Source organism: Syngnathus floridae, chromosome 1 (assembly GCF_059516105.1).
Source record: "Syngnathus floridae isolate MCC-2025c chromosome 1, RoL_Sflo_1.0, whole genome shotgun sequence".
Lineage (NCBI taxonomy): Eukaryota > Metazoa > Chordata > Actinopteri > Syngnathiformes > Syngnathidae > Syngnathus > Syngnathus floridae.
Window position 1 is genome coordinate 3,025,791 of NC_142413.1, and position 21,639 is coordinate 3,047,429.

Below are 21,639 nucleotides of genomic sequence, written 5' to 3' on the forward strand. Positions count from 1 at the left end.
TAGGGTTAGGGTTTGGGCTAGGGTTAGGGTCAAGGTTAGGGTTAGCTAAGCTTTCATCCTCCTCGTCCCTACTGCCCATCAACCACTGTCCCGGCTGTGGGTAAACAGCTCCAGCTATGGGTAAATAGTGAAGACCTCAATGGTGAATGATGGCTGACCTAAGGGGTGGCGTCACAACGGCTGGGAAGGCGGATGAAGGCTGCAGCAGAAAAGGGTCACCAGTTGTCTTGGTCTCCTTGCCACTGGACTCTGACCCTGATCTGTCAAGAACAGTGTGGTGTTCCTGCCACACAAAAACCACATAAATAGGAAGAGGAAAAAGAGCTTTCCCTCGTCACTGGAACAAAGCGAAACGTTATTTTTACCTATGAACGCTGTTCTTGACAGATCTGGGTGGTGACTGTCTGTGCACCAGTCTCCCCACTCTAAACAAAGTCACGCACAGGCGTCTTTTTCAGGGAATCCACCTTACATCCCGGATTAAAGTCCTGTGGCAGGATTGTGGTCTGTCTGTGAAGATTATTATATTGGGAGATTTCAATGCCAGAGTGGGCCGTGACCACCACCTCTGGAAGGGCACCATATCATCACCAATACCATCTTTCGCCAGAAGAACAAACTGCCACTCTGGCAAAATGACATTACCTGCACAGCAAAGAGACAAGCTCACTCCAGAGCCAAGGCTGCGGGTGAGACAGATTAAAAACTCCTGGTGGACAGAAAGGGCACTGGAAATCCAGAGTTTGGGTTCCTACAGGAAGGTGGACTAGAGCTCCAGCACCACCTCCATTCCCTCTTTCTGAAGGTCTGCTTCCCCTCGGAGCACAGGGATGTTCTTGCCAACCGCCTACTGCCACTGTCTGAGGAAGTTCTCCTAGAATCGCAGTGCGGTTTTCGCCCAGCTAGAGGCACTGCAGACATGATTTTTACAGCACGCCAACTCCAGGAGAAATGCCGTGAGCATAAACAGCTCTGTTCAACCTTGAGGAGAGACCACAGATGGGAGGGTCCCTCTTCTAGGATGACCAGGCTGCAGAGAGGACACATAGTACAAACAGTGTAGACAAAAAAGGTGTGGAAAGCGGGATGTTATTGCACAGTAATGACTCTGAGACTCTAAGAGTGGTGTGAGTTCATCAGAGTGACAGCCTGGGGGAAGAAGCTGTCTCTGTGTCTGGTGGTTTTAGTGTACAGAGCTCTATAACGGAGGGGAGTAGTTCAAACAGGCTGCAACCTGGGTGCGAAGGGTCTGTTGAGATGTTACTCGCCAATCCAAACCAGACAGTGATGGAGGTGCAGAGGACAGACTGGCAGTGTAGAAGGTCTTCAGCAGCTCCCGCGGCAGGTTGAACTTCTTGAGCTGTCTCAGGAAGTGGCCGGTCCATTTCAGGTCCCGAGAGATTGTGGTTCCCAGGAACTTGAAGGTGTCTGATGAGACTTCATGGCTTTCATAGACCTGACAAAGGCCTTTGACCAGGCCCTATGGAGCATCCTTCTGAGGTATGGTTGCCCCGATAAATACGTCCGAATACTGCGTTTTCTGGGGTCAAACAGGGATGCATCATTGCACCCACCCTGTTCTCTGTCTTCATTGCCGCCATACTCCACCTCATCAACGAAGAACTACCACACGGAATCCCAATTTGGTACAGAACTGATGGCTCAACCTTAACAGGTTCAAAGCCAAAACCAAGATCAAAACCACCACAGTTGTGGAGCTCCAGTATGCAGACGATAATGCCATTGCAGCACACTCTGCAGAAGACCAAGCTCCTGGTTCTCCCCACCTTACTTTATGGGGCATCATGGACAACCTACAGCAGGCACAGACGCACAAACATCAGCGTTATGGAGGAAGCCAGGATACCGAGCATCACCACTTTAATTAATAATGCAGCACCAACTCCGATGGACAGGACATCTCATCCGCATGGCTGACACCCGCCTCCCCAAGATGTTATACTCAAACCCTAACCTTGACCCCCCCCCCCCTAACCCTACACTAACCCTAACCCCTAACCCTAGCTCTAACCCTAACCCTGGCTCTAACCCTAAACTTAGCTCTAAACCTAACCCTAGCTAAGGAAGTGTATCATTATATGGTTGGCCCGAGTGAGATTCGAACCCTGTTCGCTGGGGTGAAAGCCACTACCCTATGGAAGCCTTGAAAGCGGTGTTCTATTGTTATGAAGAGAGGGGCAGAGCTGTCAACAGATCACCACCTGGTGGTGGGTTGGCTCCGATGGTGGGGGAAGATGCCGGTCCGACCTGGCAGACCCAGGTCTAACCCTAACCCTAGCCCTAACCCTAACCCAAGCTCTAACCCTAACTCCAACCCTAGTCTAACCTTAACAGGTCTAACCCTAACTCTAACCCTAACCTTAGCTCTAACCTTGACCCTAACCCTAGCCCTAGCTCTAACCCTAACCCCTAACCCTAGCTCTAACCCTAACCCTAACCTTAGCTCTAACCTTGACCCTAGCCCTAGCTCTAACCCTAACCCTAACCTTAGCTCTAACCCTAACCCTAACCCTAGCACTACCCCTAACCCTAGCTCTAACCCTAACCTTAGCTCTAACCTTGACCCTAGCCCTAGCCCTAATCCCTAACCCTAACCCTAGCTCTAACCCTAACCTTAGCTCTAACCTTGACCCTAACCCTAGCTCTAACCCTAGCTCCAACCCTAACCCTAGCTCTAACCCTAACCTTAGCTCTAACCTAACCCTAGCCCTAGCTCTAACCCTAACCCTAGTTCTAACCCTAGCTCTAACCCTAGCTCTAACCCTAACCTTAACCTTAGCTCTAACCTTGACCCTAAGCCTAGCCCTAGCTCTAACCCTAACCTTGACCCTATTCCTAGCTCTACCCCTAACCCTAGCTCTAACCCTAACCCCAACCCTAACCTTACCTCTAACCCTAGCTCTAACCCTAACCCTAGCACTAACCCTAGCTCTAACCCTAACCAAACCTCTAACCTTAACCCTAACCTTAGCTCTAACCTTGACCCTAGCCCTAGCTCTAACCCTAACCCTAACCTTAGCTCTAATCTTGACCCTAGCCCTAGCTCTAACCCTAACCCTAACCCTAGCTCTAACCCTAACCCTAGCTCTAACCCTAACCTTAGCTCTAACCTTGACCCTAACCCTAACCCTAGCTCTAACCCTAGCTCTAACCCTAACCTTAGCTCTAACCTTGACCCTAGCCCTAGCCCTAATCCCTAACCCTAGCTCTAACCCTAACCTTAGCTCTAACCTTGACCCTAACCCTAGCCCTAGCTCTAACCCTAACCCCTAACCCTAGCTCTAACCCTAACCCTAACCTTAGCTCTAACCTTGACCCTAGCCCTAGCTCTAACCCTAACCCTAACCTTAGCTCTAACCCTAACCCTAGCACTACCCCTAACCCTAGCTCTAACCCTAACCTTAGCTCTAACCTTGACCCTAGCCCTAATCCCTAACCCTAGCTCTAACCCTAACCTTAGCTCTAACCTTGACCCTAACCCTAGCTCTAACCCTAGCTCCAACCCTAACCCTAGCTCTAACCCTAACCTTAGCTCTAACCTAACCCTAGCCCTAGCTCTAACCCTAACCCTAGTTCTAACCCTAGCTCTAACCCTAGCACTAACCCTAACCTTAACCTTAGCTCTAACCTTGACCCTAACCCTAGCCCTAGCTCTAACCCTAACCTTGACCCTATTCCTAGCTCTACCCCTAACCCTAGCTCTAACCCTAACCCCAACCCTAACCTTACCTCTAACCCTAGCTCTAACCCTAACCCTAGCACTAACCCTAGCTCTAACCCTAACCAAACCTCTAACCTTAACCCTAACCTTAGCTCTAACCTTGACCCTAGCCCTAGCTCTAACCCTAACCCTAACCTTAGCTCTAATCTTGACCCTAGCCCTAGCTCTAACCCTAACCCTAACCCTAGCTCTAACCCTAACCCTAGCTCTAACCCTAACCTTAGCTCTAACCTTGACCCTAACCCTAACCCTAGCTCTAACCCTAGCTCTAACCCTAACCTTAGCTCTAACCTTGACCCTAGCCCTAGCCCTAATCCCTAACCCTAGCTCTAACCCTAACCTTAGCTCTAACCTTGACCCTAACCCTAGCCCTAGCTCTAACCCTAACCCCTAACCCTAGCTCTAACCCTAACCCTAACCTTAGCTCTAACCTTGACCCTAGCCCTAGCTCTAACCCTAACCCTAACCTTAGCTCTAACCCTAACCCTAGCACTACCCCTAACCCTAGCTCTAACCCTAACCTTAGCTCTAACCTTGACCCTAGCCCTAGCCCTAATCCCTAACCCTAGCTCTAACCCTAACCTTAGCTCTAACCTTGACCCTAACCCTAGCTCTAACCCTAGCTCCAACCCTAACCCTAGCTCTAACCCTAACCTTAGCTCTAACCTAACCCTAGCCCTAGCTCTAACCCTAACCCTAGTTCTAACCCTAGCTCTAACCCTAGCTCTAACCCTAACCTTAACCTTAGCTCTAACCTTGACCCTAACCCTAGCCCTAGCTCTAACCCTAACCTTGACCCTATTCCTAGCTCTACCCCTAACCCTAGCTCTAACCCTAGCTCCAACCCTAACCCTAGCTCTAACCCTAACCTTAGCTCTAACCTAACCCTAGCCCTAGCTCTAACCCTAACCCTAGTTCTAACCCTAGCTCTAACCCTAGCTCTAACCCTAACCTTAACCTTAGCTCTAACCTTGACCCTAACCCTAGCCCTAGCTCTAACCCTAACCTTGACCCTATTCCTAGCTCTACCCCTAACCCTAGCTCTAACCCTAACCCCAACCCTAACCTTACCTCTAACCCTAGCTCTAACCCTAACCCTAGCACTAACCCTAGCTCTAACCCTAACCAAACCTCTAACCCTAACCCTAACCTTAGCTCTAACCTTGACCCTAGCCCTAGCTCTAACCCTAACCCTAACCTTAGCTCTAATCTTGACCCTAGCCCTAGCTCTAACCCTAACCCTAGCTCTAACCCTAACCCTAGCTCTAACCCTAACCTTAGCTCTAACCTTGACCCTAACCCTAACCCTAGCTCTAACACTAGCTCTAACCCTAACCTTAGCTCTAACCTTGACCCTAGCCCTAATCCCTAACCCTAGCTCTAACCCTAACCTTAGCTCTAACCTTGACCCTAACCCTAGCTCTAACCCTAGCTCCAACCCTCTAACCCTAGCTCTAACCCTAACCTGAGCTCTAACCTAACCCTAGCCCTAGCTCTAACCCTAACCCCTAACCCTAGCTCTAACCCTAACCCTAGCTAGATGAGCTGCATCCACTGCATGATGGACAATGGATCATGCACTAGTCTCAGAACGGTGTTCTAAAACTGTTCTATTTTTCCGTAATTTGCATTTTGGAAAACACCAGCTATTTTTTGCTAACCCTAACCCTAGCTCTAACCCTAACCTTAGCTCTAACCTTGACCCTAGCCCTAGCCCTAATCCTAGCTCTTACCCTAACCTTAGCTCTAACCTTGACCCTAACCCTAGCCCTAGCTCTAACCCTAAACCTAACCAAAGCTCTAACCCTAACCAAGGCTCTAACCCTAACCTCTAACCTGATATAGTCGGACTAGCCTCCACGCACAGTTTGGGCTCCGGTACAAGCCCTCTCTTCCACCCTGGAGTTGCCCACGGTGAGAGGCGTCGAGCAGGTGTGGGTACACTTATTGCCTTCCTCCGCCTTCGGGTCCTGACTGTTGTTTGTGTCTATGCACCAAACGGCAGCTCAGAGTACCCACCCTTCTTGGGGTCCCTGGAGGATTCTAAAGATTCAGTTAACTTGAGAACTGGAATGCACATCACTAGTACAAAACAGTGCAAGCAATTGTAGACTGCCGGTCGAAATACCCGACTCGTTAGTGACTCGGGCTCTTGCTCGATAAGAACTTGGTTCAATCCCAGGTGCGGAAAAATTACTTTGTTGTGCTATTAACCCTTTATTTATTTATTTATTTTAAACCTTGTGTAGTGAACCTATTGAAGGTGTACCTACACATATTGTTAAGCTGATTTTTATGTTTTAATTGGCGAATAAAGAAACAAGGAATAAAACACCAGACAAGTTTTAACATAAATGTTTATTAAAAATAATAATATTAAAAGCAAATTTCAAACCAGCAATCTAATGCGAAATTGCAGTAGATATATTGGATAACAATATTTAGGCGTATATAGGTATACACGTTATTTAAAAACGACTATAAGTGTTATACTACGATACAAGCGTTTACCAGCTCAGTGGCCGAAGAGGAGAGTGTCCGCCCTGAGATTGGGAGGTGGTGGGTTCAAACCCCTGCCGAGTCATACCAGTGACTATAACAATGGTACCCATTTCTTCCCTGCTTGGCACTCAGTGTAAGGGGTTGAAATGGGGCTCCCCCCCTGCTGCTCACGATCATTGGGACTTTTGGCACTCAGCGTAAGGCAGGGGTGTCCAAGTCCAGTCCTCGAGGGCGGCATTCCTCCATGTTTTCCAAGTTTCCCTCGTTAAACACACCTGATTCAAATGATCAGTTCATCCTCACGTTCTGCATGAGCCTGATCATTGAATCAGGTGCGTTTAACGAGGGAAACTTGGAAAACATGGAGGACTGCGGCCCTCGAGGACTGGACTTGGACACCCCTCCTTTAGGAAGTAATTCGTTCACTCTCGTTCACTATAGAAAATCGTTCTTTTGACCGAATCGTTCACTCACGAGCCAACACTAACAGCAACACTGTATGTGCCGATGCCACAACATGAAATCTCAAGATTCTCCGATTTGCCACACATGCACGATTAGCAAGTGGCTGACCAGGCCTTGCGTTAACTGACCTGTGGTTCGGCGATCCTGTTTACAATGCGCTCGGTATTTAATGTTGGACAATTTCCCACGGCAATGCTGAACATCTCTCACGGCACACTGGTTGGGAAACACCGGGCTAAGCTAACAGCTAAGCTAAATGCTAAAAACACTCATGATAAGACAAGTTCCCTCTCTAGGACTTCTCGCAACCTTAGCCAGTGACATTTTTTGTGGTTTTTATGTTTTTGTGGGGGTTTTTTTTTGTTACAATGGTAATACTATTTATTACGAGCAGAGTAGGAAGGGCATTAAATTCTCCATCTTTGATGATGACTTGCTTGCATTGTCAATCTTCTCCCTGGGCTCTTGGGCCCTTGGAAACTGACACAGCCAGGTGGACTCTACGGCGCCACCTGTGGCTTTGGTGTGGCAATTGGAAAATGCGCTGTGGGCATTTTGCACATGAAGCTGTTGACTTGGGCGCAGGACATTCGCTTCCATCTTCCAGTCTGAAAGAAAACGATCCATTTCAGTGGAGCGCAAAGCTCTTCTTTCTAATGCTCATTCGAGGACGCACCTGCCGTAACACAGCCACGCAGTGTTGGTCAAGGCCGACGCGCTGGATGGGTTCTCCCGCGGCCCAGTGGGTGAAAGTCACCTCGTGGCGGTCCGACCACACCAACGTCAAGTGGAGGCTGTTGAACGTTCTGGCACAGGTCATGGCATCTGTCGGACAAAGGTTTGTGGCATGTTAGGGGTTGTTGTTTTGGGCAACCAAAGCGGCCGCGGATTGCGTTGCTCACCCTCATGTGGGCATTCCAAGATGTCGAAACGGAGGCCAAATTCTGGACGATTCTCCAGCGGCAGGATGCGGACGTACTGAGCGAACGCGGGTGTCTCAAGCAGATGAATCCCACCGCCGATGAACTAGAAATTGAATGTTTCCTTGTTTATTGTGACAAGATTGGAGGATGAGGTCGCGGTCGACTTCATTGGCTCACCTTCCCGTCCGGGTGTTTGGTCCACTTCTTCCTATCAACGCTCAGTGTCATCTCAAGTGGGATGTCCCAGGAGTGAGTATTGTTGCTATCACACCCCTGGGTCACGATCGCCGTCACCTTTCTCGTGTAGCCGAGGTTCACCAGGATCCAGCTCTCGAGGGCCGGAGGGGGGCAGACAAAAGAACGCTCACGAGGAGACCAAAGTGCCAAGCGGTCAATTTTCTACGTACGATTTCTTGACGGCTTCCAGCAGGACTCCCCGTTGAGGCAGGTTTTTTCTGGAGTGGCGTCTTCCATTGAGGAGGAGGCTTTGAAGGAAGAGTCTGCCATGCTGCCGTCGGCGATGCCCAGACTGTCGAGACATACGGAGGACAGCCAAAAGTCATTTGAATTCGGAACGGATGATTCAAATAAAAATCTGGCCATGGAGCCCCTTGTGGGACTCCTTGCATTGTTTTTCTGGGAATGTGAAGAGTCCTAGATTCAGTGCAGAGCGGAAGATCGCGAGGCGTGAATCCCACCTTTCTGTTCACAGCTATAGACCATCTGCAGATATTTGGAGGGGGCAGGGCAGGACTTGTCCTCCAAAAGCTCAATGTGGCATTTTTGCTGGCTGTTGCACATTTTTGGGTCACTAAATCAGCTGACATTTTCTGATCACTTTTGTCACATCAGGGCTGCTTGCAAAAAAGTCAAATGAGCAGCAGGTTGACATGTCACGTTTTGGGCTATAGAACCAAATGCAGGTCTATATGGCTTCTTAAAAGGCACTGGCGGTACATATTCCACTCTACTTAGGTAGCAAAGATTTTCAGTGCAGAAGACAGTGAAATCAGATGAGACCAAAGAAAATGTAATTGAATTTAATATTCATTGTAGGTTGGGCTGGCAACCGGGATGGCAAGATATTTGCTGGCAACTGCCCTTCCTTGCCACCCTGTAAAACCGCCTATGCCAAAACGCTGAATTGGAAAATTGAAAAAAAAAGTCGAATTGGAATTGAAAATTGGTACCTAACAGTGTCACAAAAGGTAGGGGAACTGGTGGGTTTGCAGCTTCGTAATCCATTTCCCTTCAGATACAACACGACACGATGGTGGCGTTTGGTGTTTACTTCCTTATTGTTCCTCGCACACTCTCATCTCGATGCCTGCGCTTTTTGGCGCGCTTCTTCAAGTTCACTTCCTGCTTCCGGTTGCCGCAAACAAGGTAAAAACTAACGTAAAGTGTCCACAGTAAATTAAAGAGAAAACGTTACGTCACTGCAGTAAACACAAAATACGGCATAAGACACTGAACAAATAACACAATGACATAAATAATATAATGAGAGCACAAATAACTCAACAGAAACGCTGCTCTAGTGTGGCTTAGTCATTATTTAATTAAAATCTCATATCGGCAGTCTTCACACATAAAAACACTCAATAAAGCACTTTGAATCAAAAACTTGTTTTCGATCGTGCGTACCACTCCGTTTGAAAAGATATGCTCCAAAGTCCCGTTGTCCGAATCAAACCTTTTAACTCCGGAGTAAAGGAAGACTCAGAGTCCACCTTTCTTTTCCTTGGGCCACTGATATTAATGGAAGGATTTCAGGGAAAGGTTTGTGGGTGGCTTGAACGTAGAACTGTATCTGAATGCTCAGCGTGCAAATTACGAGAATGCTAAATTCGGCACTGATTGAAATCAAGCGCGCAGAGCGCCGGGTCTATACTATTGAGTACGTACAAGCACTTGTGTGACACGGCTTCCGGGAGTGAATGCACGGGCGGGCGTTTCCCCATCTACTGGGGAAACACAGTCATTGCAGGGAAAATGACCCCAAAAACCCTAATTTGAAACCCTAACTCCAGTTGGAAACCCTAGTTTGAAACCCTAACCCCAGTTGGAAATCCTACCTTGATGCCCTAAACTAGTTCACAACCTAACCTTAGTTTAAAACCCTACTTAGAAACCTGACATTTATCCCAAAAAATATGGAAACTCTTCTAAGTTTATGATTATTTATTTATTATCTATCATTAACAGGTGGTTTCTTCCTCCAGCGAAGCGGTCAGCACTCATAATTGTTTTTAATTTCTTCAAAATTTACATCACACTCAACTTGTCTTGGGCATTTTTTCCAGTGTTCTTTTAATATACTTTTGAAAATGACAACAATCATCTCTTCATCATGACAATTTTTAAAGTGTACTGCAAAAAAAAAAAAAAATTAACACCCTCATTACATCGACATCAATGTTTCCAATATCTGGCTGGACCCGCCCACGCTATATTGGCTTTAAGCACCATTCAAGAGCAGACACATTCTTATGAGACGCCCGGCCGGACACCCATCCCCCATGAAAACACAGGCGCAGGGTGAAAGGGGGTGCAGCACATGCCCTGGATAGGAGAGGAGGAATGCATGTGCTGATGGGAGTTGCATGGGATTGGGGGGGGTGCTGATAAGCTTTGTGGGTGGGGAGAAAGTGGAGTGAGGGAGGGAGAACCGGGCCAGACAGCACTATGGACTCAATTAGAGTTGAGTTGAGACAAAGACACCGCTTGCTTCCAGGAGAAACACTGAGGAGGAACATATAGCACAACGGAAGCCCAAAAAGTGAAGTCCACAGAAGAAAAGCAGCAAAGGCAAGCAGGAGGAGCAGCGAGAGGTCCATTGGACCCTCACACACAGCGACAACGTGAGTACATGGCATTATTCAAAACGCTAGGAACTTTTTTTAACTAGGCAAGTAGGCACCAGGTGGTGCAAATTCTCTGGCAAACTCTTTACAAAAAAGCTAAAGTTGTTGATTAATTGATACATTTTGACAGCTCAGTTTTTTTGGCATTTAACCTAACCATGTTCGCTGTGAGGGCCGGTCTGAAATTGCGGGTGGGCCAGAACTGGCCCCCTGGCCGTGGTTTGCTCAGATCGCTAGCATAGACAGGTGACACAAAATAGAAAAAAGACTTTCCCCCCTCCTCCGTTCGTCAAGATGATGTTTCCTTCCTACAGTCCACCATGAGTATGACTGGCACGCTGGAGAAGGGGGCGCACCATCAGGTCCTGGATCTTTCTGAGGAGCTGCCGCCTCACCATTACCCTCACAGCAACCACCAGTCTCTGGCCTCCACTCCTGCGGTGGCGGGAGGGGGCAGGGAGACGCCCTCGCGGGTGGTAGTGCCCCCACCTTACTCCGCAGCCGAGGGCGGGGCGGGTGGCGAGACCCCGCTGGAGCTACGGGGGTCCCTGGACTGCTGGGCCTGCTCGGTTCTGGTGACAGCTCAGAACCTTGTCATCGCCGCCGTCAATGCCTGCCTGGCCGCGCTGGTGTTTGGTAGCATCTTGACGCCAGCCATCGTCATGGTATTCTTCGGGTTCCTCTGCCACTCCACGGTAAGTAAGAGGGGAAACTCGTGTCCAGACCAAGAATGGTTTTACTTTTCCTACTCGGAGGCCTGGTCGCCGATGATGTAAGGGATCTTCTCATCACATGCATTTCTTGAAAGGATTCTTGGGAGACCAACAGGCCCAGTAAGCTTTAGTCAAGACGGTCACGGTTCAGCGACTTTCTAATACAATGGCCTTTAATGAGTGGACTTTTCTTCTACGTTCCTCTGGTTAGACTTCATGTGACAGCGGCTTAGTGGAGGATTAAGGCGGACCTGGCAAGATGGAAAAAAGAAAGTTAGAGGAGGTTATCACCAGACTACCTGGTGGTGATATTCCACTCGTTGTTTTTTCTCAGCTTTGAAGACGCAGATAGCACATGAAACCAAAAAGTAAGCAGGCTTGCACGAGACAATTCCTCTGCATCTACTCAGGTGTTTTGACTCTCCAACTGTCAGAAACCTTGTAATCAGCCGCGCTCACCCTCTCTCCCCCAAAAGGTGATTGATGCCTCGCTTCAACTCCCGACATTCTCCTCCGTCACGTCACGATAAGGATGATTCAGTCCTGCTGTCTTCTCTCAAACTCCCTCGTTTGTTTACACTTACCACCATCCCACCTTTGGCTCGAGTGAGCTCAACTTTAGAAAGGGTTTCTATTTTCGTGTCACTCACAAATGCTGTCTTCACTTAAAGGTGCGACCCCACGGGACGAGTATGTACTGCTCCGACCTGCTGACGGACGGAGGCTGCGTGGCTCTACTGGTGGTGGGCTTCCTGCTGGTGACGCCTCTGCTGGTGCTGGCCTTGGCCGCATACTGCCGCCTGGCCAGGCACCTCCAGCTGGGCCTGTGCTTCATCCCGTACAGCCGGGCCGTGTACAAGAACCTACCGGCCAGTCAGCATCGTGGACTGGGGGGTTGCTGCGGAGGCCGGGATGGGGTGGGTGGCGGGGGCAAGGGAAAGGTCTGGGTATGAACTTTTTTTTTTCTTTTTTTAAAGTAAATGAATGAACATGGATGCATAAATACAATGTCAGCTTCTCATGAAGGTACACTATATTTTTTGTTGCGTAATACAGAATTCATACACTGCATGCATTTCGTATTGTACCACTAACTACCAGGTTGCACTGACAATAAACATTTGTCTAAAATAGATTGTTAAAGCTTTTCTCTCTCCTGGTTAATTAAAATAATATACAGATAGCAAAGCGTTAAAAAAAGAAAAAAGACATTCTGAAAGACCGAGGCTTTAAAAAAAAAAAAAAGGTAAGGCAGTTACGATAGTTCCATTTCCGGCCACAAGATGGCGACAGCCTCGCTGAAAACTGCGGAGCTGTTGCGTTGGAACAAAAAAGATAAACAAAATGAGGCGGCATGAGCAGAGAAAAGTGTACAATGTCATTTGTTTTTCTTTGGTTCTGGTCCTTTTTGAGGAAAACCATATTTATTTTTCCATCACTGCTGACACTGGATGCATAACATATTCAAACAGAGTGAATATACAGGATATTTGCCATTTGCCACTCCTCTAATTTTAATGTACACGTCTGCCCACCCCTCCTATCCCGGTAAATAAAAATGGTGGATAGTATCATGATTCTGGTAGAATAATTACACTTTAGATTACAAATCAAAAAGACAAATCTATAGACATGTGGTCATAGTAGTGGTTCTAAGTCCCAAAGCTTTCGCCATCCGGGCATCTGTTTTATCCTTATTAATATATTTGGGAAATTCAGCAGTCCATCCTTAAGAGCGCACGCTAAAAAAAAAAATGCTTATGTTGCCTAGGAAACAAAAAACAAACAATAACAAAGCACTAAGAGCATTTAGGGGGTGTCAGCAAAAAACTATGTACAGCAATAATTAACATTCTATCAGACAAGAGTGTGTGGTGTTGAATTACAAAAAGTGAAAACAAAATAGTTTTCAGCCCGGGAAGTGATTTAGTTTGTTATATTTATTCCCCAAAAATGATCAGTGCAAAATATTTGAAAGGTGGCCTCATTCAAGTCATCCAGAACTGCTGCTGGTTGGCCATGCGAGGGGATTTGTGGAAAAGAGAGCTGCTTTGGTTTATGCAGCTCGTCTCGTAGTAGCACCGGTGAGAAGAACACAAACAACATACATGTTGACTGAAAAATAAAGTTGCATATGTCGTAACTGTAAGAAGAAGCGAATGTATTGTGCCGTTACGTTTGTTGTCGTTAGAACTGCAGGGTGCAGTCTAACACAAAATGACACTTCTCCTAAATAATACTGTCGCCGCAGTTGCAGGAAAATGCTGCATCTGATGAATGCATGCATAAAGAATGAGTACACGTGAATGTTAGCCAGTCGTTAAAAAAAAAAAAAGCAAAAAAAAAGCTTTTAAACATTTGTTTTTTTTGCATGTGCTGCAGTTAAAACAGCTCAGACCCATATTCAAATTTTAGGAAGTAACCAGCATCCAACAAGTGATGCAGAACCCAGCAGATGCAAAGGCGGAAGAGTCGGCACGCTCTGAGGTAGCCGAGAACGAGTTCCACCCCCAAAACCATGCTCACGGGAGCAAAGACATAGACAACACAAAACACATAACGTAGCACCATGGTCAGTGATAATCTGGAGGAGAGTAGAGCCCTCCTCTCATCGACCCCCCCCCCCCTCCCACCCCTCCCGATATGCCATTCTTTCTGAAAATTATGATCGAGCAGAGGAGGCTCATTTTCAGTCACATGTTCTTGCTCTTGTAGTTTTCTTTTCCTCTTTGGTCGCCTCTTCCCTACAAGACCTTGCTGCACACTTGGCAGCGGCTGACTTTGGAGCGCTCTTGGCCTCCCTTCAGGGTCTCCTGGGCTGGCGAATAGACAAACTCTTGGTTGGGATCCACCGTGGTCAGCCAGAAGCTGTACTTGTTGGCAAAGTAGTGGCACGTGCCCTTGGCACCGTTACACTCGATGAATGGCGTCGCCCGGAAATCCTCCAGGCACGAGCCGGGGGAAACCAGGGATTGGCCGCCGCCTTCGGCCCCGGCCGCTGTGTGCTAAATCCGGAGAAACATTTTGTTTGTATCAGATAAATAAAAACAGGAAAAAGTTTAGCCTGGGTCGTTAGTGGAAGTTCCATAGAGTATATTTGTACTTTGCTGAAAAGGCTGATCTGAAATGCCACAAGATGGCGCTGAAAGGGAAAGTCATACGTCTCAACTTAATATGAGGGCAGAGCTATATTTACATCGAGCTGTTAGCGGAAGCTCTGGAGAATCTTCATCGCATTTGCGCGGTTTTTTTTTCTGCTGAAAAAGCTGAGCTACGATGCTACAAGATAGCATCACAGCACTGTAAAATAGGATGGGGGGGTGGTGACCACATACATTTCCTGCTGAAATATTTTTTAAGCAATTTATTTTTTAGGCAATTCTTACCATAAGGAAGGAGTAGCCTATCCAGAGACTCCTCCAGCCCGGGGGGCAGTTGGGGATGGTCAAGTCCTGACTGTGGACCGCCACCGCCTGTGATGGCGCCTCGCACACTGAACATCTGGGGGCGGAAAAGAATTGTAAAATGTAAGAGGGAGAATTCCAAAAATTCCAAAATCTAAATCGCAAAAGCGCTCGATACCTGCTGATGTAAGGCCGAATCTGATTCTGGGCCACGGGCATCATGGGAATGGGCGCGGTGGTGGAGAGCCAGTACGATTTGTCGTTGCGGCTGGCGTAGTAGCACACCTCGTTTGGGGAGCAGTAGATGAACGGGATGGTGCTGAACCTGGGGAGGCAGGAACCCGGCTGACCTGGGAGGACAAAGACGAGACGTGTGGTTTCCAGCAAAGGTCAGCGGATCTGGCGCGTTTTCATACCGAGGTCCTGGTTGTGTGCCTTCTCTTGACCCTCCACATAAAGCAAGCTGTAGCCGTCCCACAGTTTGGCCATGCCCTGAGGACACATGGGAATCTGTGCGTTCTGGCTATGCTTCACCAGAGTGTAGCCAATACTGATGCTGCGGCCCACCGAGCCGGGACTACCGGGTCGACCAACAGCCCCGGTAGGGCCTGAGGAAGAAAATGCAAAGAGGTGATTTTTGTGTATCTTGCGCAAAGTGAGTAAAAAAACAAAAGCAGACCTTGATCTCCAGTGGCTCCGGGAAAACCAGGAGGACCAGGGTCACCAATTGGTCCAGCTGAACCAGCGGAACCAGTGCGGCCCAGTTTACCAACAGCGCCTGGACGTCCCTTCGGACCTGAGGAATAAACGGTGAAACCTTGATTTCAAAGGAATCAACCAAGCAACGGCTGGAAACTCCGAAAACATGTACCTTGGGGCACAGGAATTAAAAATGCTCCTGTTTTGTAAATATTCACCTGGGCGTCCAGGCAATCCAGGCTGACCGGGCCCTCCGGGGAAACCACGAGATCCAGGGTTACCTACAGGACCGACGTCTCCCACAGGTCGCTCATACGGTGGAATTCTCCCGGGCAGTGTGATACCGGGGCGACCCTTTGGACCCGCCGGGCCTGAGCAGGAAGGCGACGCAAACCATTATCAACATGAACTAAAGTCTTGCTCCACATTTGTCAAGTTTCGAGTCCCCTTACCTCGGAAACCTTTGGCTCCTTTGCCTCCGTAATAGCCAGGGTCACCTGAAAATCCTTTCAGACCTGGAGTGCCGCTGAATCCAGTATCACCTTGGAGTCCTAGAAAGTAGATTTCATAGTGTAAAAACGACTCCCGGTGACAACAAATAATAATCACAAAGAAAGTATCAAAGAAGTCCAATTCTACCTTTGAAGCCAGGACTGCCAGGGAGTCCGGGGCTTCCGGAAGGCGCTGGTTCTCCTTTCCTGCCAGGGGCTCCAGGGAAACCCGGGAGTCCGGGATCACCTCTTTCTCCCTGGTCCGTACCTGGACCGGGTGGCCCGGGAAGGCCTGGAGGACCAGTCAAACCTGAAGAAGAGAAGCGATGAAGGTGAGACAGGAAAAAGCCAAGAGGGTAGAATTAAAGATCTGCACTTACCAAACTCTCCATCGAGGCCAGGGAGGCCGGGATCTCCCAAGGGTCCAGGAATGTCTGAACCGACTGAATTACCGGGGAGTCCAGGTCGACCTGGAAATCCATTGACTCCAGGACCACCTGACACACAAGGCCACACCCCATTATGGTTCAGCCCACCTAAATGTAATCTGTCCGTCAATTATTCCCCATGTCTGGCTTGGGTTGTCTAACCTGGCGCTCCTCTCTCTCCCTTTGATCCTGGGAAACCTGGTGCTCCAGAGTAAGAGACGCCTCTCTCGCCCTTCAACCCCGGAACACCAGGGGCACCCTGTCGAGTTCCGGCACTCACCCCTGTAAAAAAAAAAAAAAAAAAAATGAGTGTACAATTAGCAAACAAAATCAACTCCTAGCATTGAGAAAGCTAACTACCAGGTGTCCCAGGAAGGCCTTTAGGTCCACGGAGGCCATTAAGTCCGTCCAAACCAGGAGCTCCAGAAAGACCTGAAAAAACCCAAGAGAGTGTCTGTCCGGCATTCATTGTTTTACTCAAAAAAAGAAAAACAAAAGCTGAGTTGTTGTCTGACCTTTAGGTCCAGGGCCTCCAGGGCCTCCGGGCAAACCAGGGGTTCCATCAGACCCACTTCTCCCGGGGAAGCCAGACTGACCTTTGGGACCTGGGTAACCAGGTGAACCTACCGACATAATATATGTTGGTAAATAAAAAAAAAAAAGGGCCCGTTGAAGAAGAATTCCATCCAACATGGCAGCCATCCGTCGTCACGCTCACCCATTATTCCAGGCTGTCCACCTTCTCCAGGTCCTCCCTTGGCACCAGGGAAACCGGGACTTCCAGGAAAGCCATCATCACCGGGAGCACCAGTGTTGCCACGTCCACCTTGAGGAACACACCTTGCGGTTGGTTAATCAATGCGAGGTGATTGGAGCCTTGTAGGTGGCACCTTTCCTTCAAGTTTTACCTGGATATCCTGGATCTCCAGGCTGCCCTTTCTGGCCAGGACCGCCGGGATAGCCATACGACTCTCCAGGCTGACCTGAGGAATACAGTTTGTGATTTAAATTAAATTAAAGTAACAAATAAATATTAAAAAAACTCAAATATTCAAAGCTTTTGTGTGTCAGGTGAAATTGAACTCACCCTTGGTACCAGGAATACCGGACGGTCCAGGATTGCCGGGGTTACCAGGGTATCCGTCATCTCCCTGTAAAGAAAACAAAGTTCAAACTCACCGCCTCAACTTCTATGCAGGACTCTACTTACTCGGCATGTTCAGTTGCCCTTTTTTCAGGGCGAGAAGAAAGTTTTCACCAATACCAATACTGATACCACCAATACTTTTTCAAACTTAAAAATTCAATTAGCACATTTAGAGATAATTAAGAACAAAAACCTTGCTTTGTATTCGACGCACACGGTGATTTGTCAGTGTCAAGATATGGCATTATAGCGCCCACTACTGGTGAGGAAGACTTGCTCAATTTCAGACTTTTTTTCTTTTTTAGGTTTAAACATTGGAAGACATTATTGGCACTTGGCAGCCTCCATTAAAGTAAGGCCAGTATCAGCCCGATACCTTGTATTAGTACTCGCCCTTCCCCACTCCTCACTAAGCCAGAGATATTCAGCTTTGCGAAAAATTAAAGAATGAAACTTGTCCAAAACCTTTTTTGTGAATCATATTGGAGAGTTTTTCCTTACTCTTGCTCCAGCGGTGCCGGGGAATCCCAGGATTCCGGCTTCGCCTTTAGGACCAGGGCCGCCGGGAAATCCAGGCTGTCCGGGGAAACCAGGTTGTCCTGGCAGCCCTTTACTCTGTTCAGCAAAACCCGGAAGTCCAGGCAGACCCTGACGACCCGGCGGACCTGGAAAACCTTTGTCCCCTGTGGAAAACAATGGCAGTATTGCGACTGACTCGTCTCATGCCAATGGAACCAACCAATGTAAGTATACCTCGGGGTCCGATGAAGCCGGGAAGGCCGCTGGGTCCTGGAATTCCAGGGTCCCCTCTAGGCGCCTCCCCGCCTATAACTTGAGGGCCGCGTGGGCCTGCGGGACCGGGAAACCCTGATTCACCTAAATACGAGAAGAAAAAAAAAAGAGTTTTTTATCTCTGAAACTTTCACATACTGAAATGTGACTAGAATGAATACACGACTAAAAATATAAATGCAACACTGTGAACCAAATATGCAACAAAACCCAGGCGTGGTCACCTTCATCCCGGTTTTGGACACACTACCTTTCGGTCCAGGATAACCGGGCCCTCCAGGAAGTCCATCTCTTCCTGGCCCTCCAGGTCCTCCTTTCCCCCCAGGATATCCCGGATTCCCAGGACGTCCTGGTGATCCGGGGAAGCCCGTCACGCCTGGGAAACCTCGTTCGCCTGTGTAGAAAAAGAAAACATGCTGTTTGCTTTTTTTTATTTTAAATGACGAGCAATGTCATCAGAGGCATACCTTTCCTTCCTGGTATTCCTGGCACTCCTTCCCTTGTTCCTGGTCCTGGAGGTCCAGGGGGTCCCCTTAACCCTAACGAGCCCGGGGTACCGGGTAGTCCTGGAGTGCCCTTCATACCAGCAGGTCCTGGGAAACCTGGGTCTCCTCTCTCTCCCTTTCGACCAGGAAAACCTGGTGGACGATGGACCGCGTTTCATTATTATTATATTAAATGATCATTATTGGGGGTGAAGCATGGAGAAACACGCCCTTGGTTATAAAAGCAATCAAAAGCACTCTTCAAAACTTTTAATTGTCTGAAAATGTGCTTTGTGTTTTCGATCAGCCTTTCCAAATAAACTCACCTCCAAGAATTTTGCATTCTTGCACACACATAGATTATGAATACACACACGTTGCAGAGTATGGCTGCAATTGCACTCTGATTGGAAAATACACACTTATGATCATCCACGTTATTGATTAAAATAAATTGAACTAAGTTGGTGATTTCAGATGTAAGTATTGAAAACCAAAAATTGTAGTGCAATTCCAGACTAAATTAGCATATTCAAACCATCAAGGAGTAACTAAATTCTACCATTCGATTCTTAAAAAAAAGAATTTTCTAGCTGTCCCACCAGGTGACTGGGACGTGATGAAAAAGTCCTTTTTTTAAGAATGAAGCTTTGTTGAGTTTGTGGTCACACAAGCCGAGTGCAGAGAAATTGGCAGAACAACAACTGGAACGTCTCGGTGCACTACAAATGTTAGTGCTAGTTGCAATAAAAAAAATAAAAAAAAAGAACAGCTGGAAAGAAGAACACTTCCAAATGTCTTGCAGCTAAAATGTCCACAAAGTTGCTCATTCAATTGAGCGGATGCTTTCATGGACATTTTGAGCCGGAACATGGATGTGCGTTGGGCCGTTGATGGAAGCAGCAAAAGATGGAGCGGATTGCTACATATGCGGAAAAAAAAAAAGGGGGAGTATCTCACCTTGACAGCCTACATGGAAGGAGCCAACACCAAGAGGAAACAGGCGGAAAGGATGGATGGAGGTGACGATGTGGGAAGGAGGGAAAGAAAGATGGAGGAAAGACACAAGACGTGGGAATATCAACGCAAAGGGAGGGAGAAAATCTTTCGGGTGAGTTTGAACACGACAAAACGCGTGGTGTGACGTCTGGTTCAAAAATGGAGAGAATCAACAATCAGGACAAAGTCACAAAATATCATTTGCTCGTCTAACATGTAACTTTTTCTTCACCTGATGAGCCGCTTTGGCCCTTGCTGCCATCGATTCCCGGTGGACCGGGGATTTCGACGGTTGGGTCGCCCGGGAGGCCGGCAGGACCAGGAAGCCCAGGATAACCGTCCACTCCGCGCTCCCCCTTAAGCCCAGGAACACCCGAGCGCCCATCCAGACCTGATCAAACAAAAGTGGCGACTGAGTTACGGTATTCATGGGACTCTAACGCCATCAGCGTGACGCACCGGGCGATCCGGGCCCTCCTGGTGTGCCAGGCTGGCCCTTATCTCCGGGACTTCCGGGAAAGCCATCCTGTCCCGGAGGCCCCCCGGTGGCTCCCAGAACTTCTCCAGGCTGGCCTTTGGCTCCGGGGCGTCCCGGGACGCCATCCTTCCCCCTGGCCCCATCAAAACTCCGCCCCGGGATACCGGGGACTCCGGCGTCCCCTCTGGGTCCGGGAAAACCTGCGGGAGGAAGCAAGATCAATGAATGGATTGATAGCTTGGTTCAATTAAAATTGGATCAGTTCTTTTCAAGTGGTGGCTTGGAGGGACATTTTGGACGAAAATTACATACGGTGGTCAAATTCTGGTCACACACACACAAGAGCTATCGGAGCAGTGATTTTGTGAAACGGTTAAGAAATAGCCAAAACATTGTGCAATCCAAGGGTCACGAAAGGTCATATTCAGTTTATGGCTAAAGAGCTTTTTAGGTTCATCCTGAACTTTAAGTATGGCTGGCTGGCTGGCTGGCTGGCTACCTTGTGGTCCAGGCTGTCCTCCATAGCCTGGGTCTCCTCTCTCTCCTTTGCCACCGTCTAATCCCGGACGCCCGGGGCCTCCCGGTGAGCCCGGTTGACCTTTCGTACCTAACAGATACAAACAGCTGCCATGAGACTTTGTCGTGGTTTCACGTCTCTTTACCAGTAACTTTTTTTTTATTTTTACCTGGCTGTCCAGGTACACCGGGAAAACCGGGTAGTCCGACTTCACCGGGTATGCGACAGGGAAGAACTTGGCCTGCCAGCAGTCACACACAATTAGCAAGTGGACCCACAAACAAAAAGTGATCTGAAAAGAAAATAGTTTTGAACAGCGACATGTATCTCCACTCACAAACGGTTTGTTGACACTCTCCATTCACGCCATCACTACTTTTCAAACACAACTCATTTCTGGTCTTTTACTCCCTGCAAGTCATTTTTTGCTCAGCATTTTGTTTCAGTCTTTGGGAGTGGGCGCGTATAAAACTCCGCCGGGCCCGTTACGCTGGCCGGCTGATGACAAAAGTTCATTACCCACCCGTTCCCTCTTGGCTGTCAATAACCTCTTCGCAGCCGTTTTCACCTGGACAGATGCACGTGCACGAAGAGCGATGGAGAGAAAGAGAGAGAGTGGTAGAAAATTGCAGCAGAAAAAGCCAGTCAGGGTCATTTGCATGCACCAAATCATGTTCATCAAACAAAACATGAGCAAAAATCAGCAATCAGTTCCATTGGATGACTTGAGGCTCATCGGGTTAAAGGCAAAAGCACATTTCAACGCTCGTCCAAATGCTTCCAAACAGATTATTGCACTTGTTGCGAGAGCAATTCGACGCTTGTCTCTTTGCTCCCGCCCGTGACAATAACCTTTCATATTAAAGAGCACAAAAATGGCTTGTTTAGCATTAGCATTGCGCTATGACAGCACACAGTCATTTCCGCAGATAAGCCAACTTTGTGTCGTTTGACCTCGGAGGACGAGAGACTTTAAATCCTTTATGA

General features: G+C 48.2%; 3 protein-coding genes across 10 annotated transcripts in view; 1 reads left to right on the top strand and 2 right to left on the bottom strand.

Annotated features, from left to right (window-relative positions):
* Positions 1-6,081: 6,081 nt before the first annotated feature.
* Positions 6,082-9,534, bottom strand: LOC148403358 (lactadherin-like). 4 transcript variants are annotated; one of them, XM_088394326.1, is made up of 7 exons: positions 9,280-9,534; positions 8,331-8,994; positions 8,040-8,161; positions 7,810-7,962; positions 7,612-7,735; positions 7,386-7,534; positions 6,082-7,317 (listed from the first exon to the last, which is right to left on the bottom strand). In XM_088394326.1, exons 2-7 carry the CDS (start codon positions 8,431-8,433, stop codon positions 7,210-7,212), a joined length of 759 nt encoding a protein of 252 aa, XP_088250452.1. In that variant the 5' UTR covers positions 8,434-8,994; positions 9,280-9,534; the 3' UTR covers positions 6,082-7,209. The 4 variants fall into 4 exon arrangements, with proteins under 4 accessions (XP_088250452.1, XP_088250468.1, XP_088250444.1 ...); XM_088394342.1 differs by lacking the exon at positions 9,280-9,534 and having other exon boundaries at positions 8,331-8,422; positions 8,823-9,177; XM_088394318.1 differs by lacking the exon at positions 9,280-9,534 and having other exon boundaries at positions 8,331-9,182.
* A 749-nt stretch (positions 9,535-10,283) lies between these two features.
* On the top strand, positions 10,284-12,345 carry LOC148403359 (transmembrane protein 88-like). Its single transcript, XM_088387668.1, has 3 exons — positions 10,284-10,496; positions 10,814-11,194; positions 11,884-12,345. Exons 2-3 carry the CDS (start codon positions 10,820-10,822, stop codon positions 12,163-12,165), a joined length of 657 nt encoding a protein of 218 aa, XP_088243794.1. The 5' UTR covers positions 10,284-10,496; positions 10,814-10,819; the 3' UTR covers positions 12,166-12,345.
* A 248-nt stretch (positions 12,346-12,593) lies between these two features.
* The window catches only part of col4a6 (collagen, type IV, alpha 6), a 51,131-nt gene continuing 42,085 nt past the window's right edge, over positions 12,594-21,639 (bottom strand). For 4 of the 5 annotated variants that reach the window (XM_088387185.1, XM_088387268.1, XM_088387432.1 and 1 more), the window contains 24 exons: positions 21,176-21,220; positions 20,822-20,893; positions 20,635-20,742; positions 20,117-20,335; positions 19,890-20,048; positions 18,641-18,811; positions 18,424-18,567; positions 18,135-18,257; positions 17,883-18,064; positions 17,322-17,385; positions 17,143-17,217; positions 16,953-17,060; positions 16,750-16,857; positions 16,595-16,666; positions 16,397-16,516; positions 16,187-16,303; positions 15,955-16,116; positions 15,768-15,866; positions 15,534-15,686; positions 15,296-15,412; positions 15,033-15,224; positions 14,795-14,966; positions 14,599-14,713; positions 12,594-14,217 (listed from right to left, as the gene is read on the bottom strand). In XM_088387185.1, coding sequence (XP_088243311.1) covers positions 13,957-14,217; positions 14,599-14,713; positions 14,795-14,966; positions 15,033-15,224; positions 15,296-15,412; positions 15,534-15,686; positions 15,768-15,866; positions 15,955-16,116; positions 16,187-16,303; positions 16,397-16,516; positions 16,595-16,666; positions 16,750-16,857; positions 16,953-17,060; positions 17,143-17,217; positions 17,322-17,385; positions 17,883-18,064; positions 18,135-18,257; positions 18,424-18,567; positions 18,641-18,811; positions 19,890-20,048; positions 20,117-20,335; positions 20,635-20,742; positions 20,822-20,893; positions 21,176-21,220 — 3,158 coding nt within the window. In that variant the 3' untranslated portion in view covers positions 12,594-13,956. The remainder of the gene's footprint in view (positions 14,218-14,598; positions 14,714-14,794; positions 14,967-15,032; positions 15,225-15,295; positions 15,413-15,533; positions 15,687-15,767; positions 15,867-15,954; positions 16,117-16,186; positions 16,304-16,396; positions 16,517-16,594; positions 16,667-16,749; positions 16,858-16,952; positions 17,061-17,142; positions 17,218-17,321; positions 17,386-17,882; positions 18,065-18,134; positions 18,258-18,423; positions 18,568-18,640; positions 18,812-19,889; positions 20,049-20,116; positions 20,336-20,634; positions 20,743-20,821; positions 20,894-21,175; positions 21,221-21,639) is intronic. The other variant, XM_088387344.1, reaches the window with a different exon arrangement.

Excerpts from the sequence above, each read along its gene's own strand:
- LOC148403358 (XM_088394326.1), bottom strand. The coding sequence starts at position 8,433 with ATGTGCAACAGCCAGCAAAAATGCCACATTGAGCTTTTGGAGGACAAG. Across the intron at positions 7,736-7,809 it reads CCAAACACCCGGACGGGAAG|TTCATCGGCGGTGGGATTCA; the intron begins GTGAGCCAATGA and ends TTCAATTTCTAG. Across the intron at positions 7,318-7,385 it reads GCGTGGCTGTGTTACGGCAG|ACTGGAAGATGGAAGCGAAT; the intron begins GTGCGTCCTCGA and ends GTTTTCTTTCAG.
- LOC148403359 (XM_088387668.1), top strand. The coding sequence starts at position 10,820 with ATGAGTATGACTGGCACGCTGGAGAAGGGGGCGCACCATCAGGTCCTG. Across the intron at positions 11,195-11,883 it reads GGTTCCTCTGCCACTCCACG|GTGCGACCCCACGGGACGAG; the intron begins GTAAGTAAGAGG and ends CTTCACTTAAAG.